The following is a 9,396-nucleotide window of genomic DNA, read 5'->3' on the forward strand; positions in this document are numbered from 1 at the left end:
CTTTTATCTGTGTGCAATTCTTTAAAAGAACTTAGAACTTTTCATCACCTCCACTGAATATGAATTCTGAATATTTCTTCCTGGTTCTACTTTTATCGTCATTTCCTCAGTTTACAATATTCTCGTATGTCAACAATCTGTTTTCAATAGGTTTTAAAACCGTCGAGTTTGAACTTATATTTGCCTGAAAAGATAAATTAATAAATAAAATTTATATAATAGAAAACACTTACTTCTTTTACTTGAATAGAGTGTCATCAATCGATATAAATTAATAAATATTCACAATAAATTCACGGCGAGTAAGACCTATTTAACAATGTGACCGACTGCTCCGACCGATTACAAATTATTGAATTTTTTAAATCTGTCGAACTGGAACGACTTGTCTGTCGACCGACTGCTCTGTTCGCCATAATTTAGAGCAGTGCTCTAGACGCTTGTTATGTCAGACCAGTTGGCCATAATATGAAAGAGCCCTAACAAAAGCAGGCAAGTAAATTCATTGCTATTGTTCGCGTTGTAGCATTAAACAAGGGGTGTACACTCAAACTTAATAGAATTCAAGAGGTTGTGAAAGTAACACGTCACCAACTCACGTCATAGTTTGTAGCTACGAAAACTCACGTGATGTATGATAAACAAATATTGTTTCTAGAAACCACCTCGTTTTTATCACTCGTCTGGCAAACACGTTGTTACATCGTCAATCCTTTTCTAGGTTTTCTCTTTTCATTTAGGGGATTGATGCTATTAAATTTCGATGATTTAAGGTCGACTGAGTGGAGAGTTAATGGAGTCGCCATTAGGGTAGATGCACTCATGTGGCGCGGCAACAAAAAGCGGTGACGCAAACGCATTTTCACCACGTGGCAGCACAACCACACAAGCGGCAACCTAATTACATTTCGGCGCATGCGTACAGTATTAAAGATGGCGAACGATACCGACACCTCCGTTATCTACGTGTTTACAAATTTTATTTCGTACGGCTCGCTTTATTTTGGATGAGAGATATTTTCTTGTATCGAGGAAGAACTGGTGTACAAAATACGCATATTCCTCGATCAAGATCTGTCAAGAATACTATTTCGACTAACATTCGTTCGGGTTTTCCTTTGAATTAAATTATATATCATTATTTTTCTAGAATTTGTATTAAATGTATTATATTTTCTTTATTCTAATGTCATTCGTCTGTAAAAAGCTGTCTTTTAGGGGCAGTAAGTTAATTGCGCATCAGGAAAAACCTAGATACTGATCATATGTGGTTGGTGGCGGCGGATGCAGAGATGACAAGTGTGTTACAAGACCCATTTACTTCACCAAAAGCAATTTTAAAACCAGTTTACCCTTTAAAACACCACGTGTTATTATTTTCTTACGTAACTACCAGACGAACTGCTATTGGCTGATGGAAACGCGCCATAGCGGACTTAATGACCCTAAATACTAGGAGTTCGGTCGTGGGTTAGTGCCTCGCTAGGACGGCTGCCCACGTGGAGTTTTCCGGATTTTCTCCACGTCTGTAACGTCTAAATAGGGGACAGTTTCCTTTAAAAGAACTCCCGGAACGCATCCTCCTAGGCAGATGGCCCATTTGTTGAGTTGCCAAAACTCAAACAAACCAAACCGAATCTAGGAAAACGAAAAATAACAAGTGGGCGACAGGGGGCACGGGAGGCAGAGTATTGGACAATGACCTTAGGCAAAGGAAGGGGGTCACTGGACTCGCTGATAATCTTTTTCTTAACTCTTTTAAAACGGGTGTAAAGGAACAATGCGTTTAATGATTTATAGATTTGGAGAACAATGTACGGTAAGAACGCAAAGTGTGAATTTCATAGAAAAGTTTTTCCTAAAAATATTCCCAAGTCTCACACAAGGAAAAATAAGTTACAAAGCGTTGGTGTACATTAACACAAAAGGAAGTTTTTCCTTTGATATCGTTTTACAAAAATAAGAGAAAATATCGAACAAATATAACAAACTTTTGTTAAAAGTAAATTATGAACTCTGTATCCTCTCGTAATATTAATTTTGCATTGAATTATCTGCTTAATTATACTAATTATACTACATTATATATTATTATATATTATAATTATACTACAAGTTCTGAGCTCCCGAATGTCTAGGGCGCACAAAAATTAAATTATTATCATAAAGTTTAATATATCTTTATTAACATTTCATATATATATACGTATATATATATCAACTTTAATTTTGATGTTATTAAAAAATAAATTTTAATTCCCAATTTAAAAATTATAATTTTAACAAAAACGGGACCCTGTTGTAATTCAATAAACCCTAGGCCCCGAAAAATCTACATAGGTTCCTGTACCTAGTATAATGTAAACCGGAAAGCTTCTAGGTTTTAAGGATATGATTAAATATTTCATTTTTAGTTTCTTACTATAAACGTTTATAGGTGTATTTTAAGAACAACACTATTAGCCATATAACAAGTGATATTGTAGCGGCAAAGTGACACGTGTTCTCGACACGTGTCACACTCTAGTTTTTCCCGTCGACCCTGAACGTGCACCTGTTGTTTACTACTACGACCGGAACGATAGTAATGAGTTTCCTCGTCTTTTCTTATTGTTTACTCTAAATTTCGAATGAACATTTATTAATTAGTTAACTATTTGATTGAATACAGACTTCTGACATACCAGAATATCGTTAATGGAGAAAATGAAGATAAAAAAAGAGTTAGAAACGAAATATTCGGACTTTACAATCGAACGAAATGGAGAAAATTTTGAAGTTGATTTAAAGAATTTCAAGAAAGAATTTAACACAGATGTGAAGTGTTATAAAACAATTAAATCGGAACCCTTAGAGGTGAGTGAAAAATACTTTTTTTGTAAGATCGCAGTGTTGCTTTAACGACGAGAAAGACAACTGAAATGCTAAAATATAAAGTGGGAAATAGAAATATATATATATTTAAATAGTATATTTATATAAATAATGACCCCACGAGCTTTAAACTCAACTACGTTATTTTCGATTTCGATTTCGGTTCTTTACTATGAAATTTGACGTTTTGGCTACGGTGTTCGTTTTAAAAAGGTTAACCTGTTTTTTACTGACGGAATTTTGTGGTCCGACTGTCTTTAAAATTTTTTATATTGTTGTGTATACGTTATAGTTAACTGGTAATTACCTGTTCATATTGTATGAAGTGACGTTTTGCACAATTGTACTGTACAGTACGTTTTACTTTGTTGCTCGTTATATCTTCATAACAAGTAATGCAATCCTGTCAGATTTGACCTTGCGACTTTTTTGCAAATCTCCACGTGTTGAGTCTTTTTGAACCGAAAAAAGTAAAAAAAGACCAAACTGGCTGCTTTCGTGTGTATATATGTATATTTATATATGTGTGTGTGTGTGTTTTGACGTCTATTTCGCCTAATATGTCAAGACGGAATGAAGATAAAGGAACGAAATTTCGCCTGGTAGTTTGTATATAAGGGGCATTGATGCTATTAAAATTTAGTTGTAAAAGGTCAAGAGTATGGATAGGTAGAGGGTGGTCACATGAACTAGCGTGCAGTGACATTTGATGATAGGGAATATGTGCCGGATCTGGATAAAATCATTAGAAGCGTTATACGACATTTTGGTGTGTAGCATGCACCAGCTAAACGGCGAGGTTGGTGCTATGCGCGCATGCCTTTAATCTAGATGCTTTACGCTATTCAAATACTTTCTTCGTGGAAGCTGTCCGGTATTCGACAATACGGCGCTTCCATTAGGAATAGGCATATTGGGATAAATAGTATTTTTCAAATATTGTAATTTGTAATCACAAGTAAAATCCTCATACTTTTAAACATTTTTTGGGTTGAGGAAGACTTAAACGTGGAGGTTTCCATAAGCTGATGGTCAAATTTGACACGATTTTTATACTTTCGCTTGTTATACGCATTACAGGACCCGAAAGTAAGAGAAGTTTGAACTTATTCTAATTGTAAAAAACGGAAGACAATCAACGAGCAGATATTTATTGTGACATCATCACAATTCCGGGCTGAAATTTTTCATTATATTTTATTTAATTTAAAATAAATGCTCTTCATTTGATATTAGTGGTGGCTTGACCGTTTACATTATACTTTTCCTGTTAGTAATAGAGTCGTGACGTTTACGTATCTAACTTCTTTCAGAGGAAACTTTCTGAATATAAATAACGTCACATCCGATTTTCATCGGAAATTCTTGTATCGGGGCCTCGTACCTCTAAGTTTTCCATATCTGGTCTCGGCTTTCGCCTATCTAACTAACTTGTAAGTTGTCGAAATTAAGAAAGGACTGTCAAACAGTCTTACACTTTAAATAAAGTGGGAATATTTAAGTCTATTTTCAAATTGCAGTCCGATTTTTAACAATTATTTACGTATTCATATAGTATCAAATTTATTTAATTCGGCAGGAGGCTCCGATAAACTGTATACGTACCGAACCTCTGCTCAAAACCGGAATTCACGTTGTTTGAAGTCAAAATTTTCCTTTGAAACGTGTTAAATAGATGGCAGGCACTACTATTAAAAGAAAAGGCGTTAGTAGGCCATATTTTTTAAAAAAAATTATTTAGTAAGCCTATTTTTATGCTCTAGTTTAAATAAGTTTTTCATTTGTTTTTTTATAAAGATTAATATGTCTAATTATATAAGATATTCTTTTATTATTTCAGATAAACATTAACGGAAAACAAATTTCCACAAGCAACACAAACTTATCCACTATTTGGAGTCATTCTGGTTATAAAGTCGAAAGAGGTAAGAGGCTTAATGCTTTTAATACAATTAAAGTATCTTTCTACTGATAAGAATAATAGGTAATAGATAACTTTATATTCATATAAATGAAAATGATAACATTTTGAAAAACGTTGCGAATACGTCGTGTACCGTGAATAAGGATTTTAATAGAATTTAATATTATCAATAACAATTAATTTAGTTGACACATTTAAAGTTTTCAATTCAATTGATCAGAATCTTACAACAGAGAAAATTTAAATTTAGATGTTTTTGATTTCAATGAAACGAGCAATTATTAATTAATGGCATCGTCACAATGCCGGGCTGCAAATTTTAATCACATTTTTAATGTATTTAATTTAAAATATACTTTCTTTATTTCAAATTAGTAGTGGCTTGTTTCTGTACATTATACTTTTTATTTGGCAATAGAGTTGTGCCGGTTATTTATTAACATTTTTCGGGAGAAAAGATTTTAATTGAAATAACGTGACTTTCGATCTCTGCCAAATCTTCGTACACAGTTGATCGGTGTCTCAATTTTTTCAAATTACAACTCAATTATGGGATTAAATTCGATATTTTTAAATAAATAGCGAAAAGTCTGTTTGTGTTTATTTTATTGTTTTTATCGATACTGTATATGTCTGTGATATTTTGAAATCAGTGGGTTCTCCATTAATGGGTGCTCAGACTGGAATGTATTGTTAATTTTCACAGGCCCTAAGTTTTTAAAGTACTAATTTTATGTATAGTGATTCTGGCTAAGACGGTAATCGGGAAAAAATGCCTAATTTTTGTTATTTTTAAACGGTGACGTTAGATACTGTCATATGTTTGTATCGTTCGGCCAATATTGAGTGCGGAAAACTAAAGTTGGCTACCGTTACCGTAATTTTCTACATTTGAGAAGAATAAAAACAAGATAAGAACGAAGTTTCCTGTTGGGAACTGTTTTCAGATTAATTTTAAAACTAAAAGTTAAAATAGAATTTATTAAAAATTGCGAAAAACAATTAATGTGTGATGTAGTTAAGGTTCTAATGTTTTCATTTTCAGGTACCGCCGATCCCCATCTGACATCCTAGAACACACGAATCTACTAGGCATACTACACCGACAAATGGGAAAGATGCCACATTTTTCTTGCGATAACATGCCTATTTTTTTTATTTTTTGTTTTCTCGTTTTATTACAAGACATGCATAGAAATTATATAAGGACTTCTCAAAAACGTTCCTGGACTGAAGATAGCTTTCAGCTAGCTGTAGAGCACGTTCAAACAGGAGGAAACTTAACAATACTTATACTGTGCTGTTACACTTACTATAAAGATTTTTGTACTAACTATGCAATAAATTTAATTTGGATAAAGATATTCGAAAATTAATTTTATGCAATTATACTTGTTCTCTTATCACAATCCTTTAGGCATCTTACCCCTATCCACTCTATCCTATAATCGAGAAGGGTTGATAATAATAATAATAAGCGCAGAGCCCAACGGTTAGGAGTTAAAAGTTGAAATTTGGTACACACTTAGGATACGTCACGAAAGTGTACACTAAGAAGGGATTTGTCGAAATTTCTCCCGCGGGGAAATTTCGACAAATCCCTTCTTAGTACTATTTTTCGTAAAATCCCTTCTTGTGTACTATTTTAAAAGCGGATTTTTTTCGTTTATCTTGCGTTTTAATTTTAATTAAGTTCTCCCCTCTAAAGTAAGATCGGCTATAATCTAATAATCTTAATCTTTGCTATCGTTACTTTTTNCAAATGCGATATTTGTAATATGAGTTTTAAATGGAAAGAACAAGTAAAAAGCCATCAAAAAACCCATAGTGAAGACCGTCCTTTCAAATGCGATATTTATAATAAGAGTTTTAAATGGAAATACATACTAAAAATGCATAGCGAAACTCATACTGATGAACGTAACTATTATTGTGAGGTTTGTAAGAAATATTTTAAGACAAAACATTCTTTGAAACAGCATGAAGTGATTCATAGCGATAAAAAAAAGTATGTTTGTGACATATGTAAAAAATGTTACACATATAAAACTGCCTTAGCCAGACATTGTATTATTAAACATGAAAATATGTTTGAATGCAATATTTGTAAAAAGTTATTTAAGACCAAAAACACACTAGAAGAACATTCGAAAGTTCACATTGAACAGTGTAATTAATACGTTTGCGTTTTTAACTGCGTTTTAGTAGTGTATGATATGAGAATGCCGATTCAGAAGGGAGTAAATGGAAATTCAACACCGATGGAAAAGGTTGGTTTACTTAGTAAAAAGTGTAAATAATAAAGAAGGAAACTAAATAGTGGCATATATAGTATACATTTTAGAAATTAATAAATATTTTAATTATTTCTCCTTTCGGGTAATCCAAATACAATAAATCCAAAATAAACGAATTCCAACGAATAATTGAATTCGTTCAAAAGAAGTTTTTTTAGATTTTATTATTTATTTTATTTGTATTAATATAATAAATGTATTACAGGAAAAGGTGGTATTATGGAACACTGCGGGTATTATGGAATCACTCCATTTCGAACTGATAATAAAGGCGAACTTTAGCGGATTGTGGCTGAACTGAACTAGGCAGACATCCATAGCAAGGGAAAAATCCGTTTCACTTCAGTTAAACGGTTATCCGTAGTAAATCATCAAATTTGCGTTTTTCAAAATTCGAAAGTTTTTAATGATAAGTGAATTTAATTATTTCTAAAATATAAATCATGTAGTTGTGGGTTCACTGATACATGCATTCCGTTCCAGAGACTTAGGGGTACTATACATATTAATATGTGTGATGATCACGTTTTTTTAAAGTTTAGTCTCGACAGACATAAGTTAATTCGAGATGGCGATGCGTGAAATACAGACCCCATTGGTGCTTTTAATATGGAACCCAACTTCTTCGAACTCTCTTTGCAAGCAGACATCCGTGCAGAGCAATTTGTGAAAAAGACACTAGGTACAAAGCCAATTCTTCCTGAGAATATCGAAAAAGAACTGCTGGAGTATATATTGTTGATGGAGGTCATATTTTTCTATTATAAAAGAATTTTTTCGATAAAATATATTGGAGTAAATAATTTTGTAATTATTTAACATTCTTTGTACTTTCCTATTTGTTTTTGAATGCATTATAGCATTTTTTGAAAACATACATTAAGTTTCCATATTACCACCCGGTTTTTTCTAAGCGTACTTTCTGACTTTTTGTACAAAAGCCTTCAAAAACCATACTTATAGTTACACTACCGAAAAATACAATTAGGAACATTTAGTTCAATACTTACCAGTACTTTTCGCACAAAAAAATGTGGGTGTAGTTATGATACCTTGTTTACAATTGACAATAATGAAAATGGAATTCCATAATACCACCTTCTTCTCTACAAGATATGAAACAATACGGAGTTTTTATTTTTATTATAATTCTAAGTATGATGTGTATTAAAGATACTTAACAATATGAACACAAAGTCTTTAGTATAAAGGGAAATAAATGTATTGCGTATGTTATTTCTGAAGAAAGATGTCAAGACTTTAATTAAGCATTTTTGGCAAATAATGAATAATTTGTGAAAATTTTATCAAGATAAAAAAATGTTATTAAACTATTAATTACAATTTTGCAATGTCAGTAATGTTTAGTTCAAATCGAATATATAATTAAAATTATTAATAATACTGTAATAAAATACTGTAATAAATAGTCTATACTAAAGTTACTTTATTTTTTGTTTTTTTTAATTGGTTTATTACAGTATTAAAATAAATATATTTATTTGAGCAAACGTTATTTTTTCATCTTTCATATTTTAGTTACAAATATCTGTGATTGGGAATAATATAAATCTAAAAGAATAAATTTAACACAACATATTTGAGGTGAGATAGTAGACACGATGCCATGACGGTGTCCTGTAACCGAGTTTGGCACGGCTCTACATTCAGGGCCCTTAGTCTCGAGTTTTTCGTGTTGTACTCGAACTGACGTCATCGAACTCACTCGTATGACTCACATAATCGGTAGTCTCGAGTTAGACCCTTCGAGTGAACTCGAAAGGCGAGCGGAAGTAGGTCATATTCACTTGTTTACGTTAGTCGATAAGCATGATGGGATTATTTACAATGCATCTGGGTTTGTGACTATAATGATTCGACCAATCAACTTAACTGTAACAAGTTGTAAACAAATCAACGCGAATTAGTTTACACGTGCTACAGTTAAAAGTTGTCTTGTGGCAATATAGTACGCAGAAACAAAATGAAAACCTCGAATGTTTTATTTTAAAAAATAAGCGAAGAACAAAAAGAAATATTAGTAACATATATAGAAAATAATAAGAAAATGAACAGCGGAAAATTCGACAACGAATTTACAAGAAAAAGACAATTCGCTTTGTGGAGAGAATTACTTGAAAAATTAATTGCGTGTGTTGAACCTAAAAAATCCGTTATGTAATGGAAAATGTATTTAAACTTAATCCTTTCTTCATATAGTTTTCTTCCTTGATCTATTTCTTAAATTGTTTTGTCTATTAAGATTATTTATTAATCAGAACTTAACACTTCTGATTAATA

At 32.1% G+C, this 9,396-nt stretch overlaps 1 protein-coding gene across 2 annotated transcripts in view; it reads left to right on the plus strand.

Moving 5' to 3' along the window:
• Positions 1–2,501: 2,501 nt before the first annotated feature.
• The window catches only part of LOC111639374 (zinc finger protein 708-like), a 25,887-nt gene continuing 18,992 nt past the window's right edge, over positions 2,502–9,396 (plus strand). Inside the window, exons 1-3 of one of the 2 annotated variants that reach the window (XM_023385247.1) lie at positions 2,502–2,584; positions 2,672–2,856; positions 4,715–4,799. In XM_023385247.1, coding sequence (XP_023241015.1) covers positions 2,698–2,856; positions 4,715–4,799 — 244 coding nt within the window. In that variant the 5' untranslated portion in view covers positions 2,502–2,584; positions 2,672–2,697. Of the gene's footprint in view, positions 2,857–4,714; positions 4,800–9,396 lie in introns of both variants that reach the window. The other variant, XM_023385246.1, reaches the window with a different exon arrangement.

This window comes from Centruroides sculpturatus, unplaced genomic scaffold, assembly GCF_000671375.1.
Source record: "Centruroides sculpturatus isolate CEXI.00-Female unplaced genomic scaffold, Cexi_2.0 scaffold1242, whole genome shotgun sequence".
NCBI classification, from domain to species: domain Eukaryota; kingdom Metazoa; phylum Arthropoda; class Arachnida; order Scorpiones; family Buthidae; genus Centruroides; species Centruroides sculpturatus.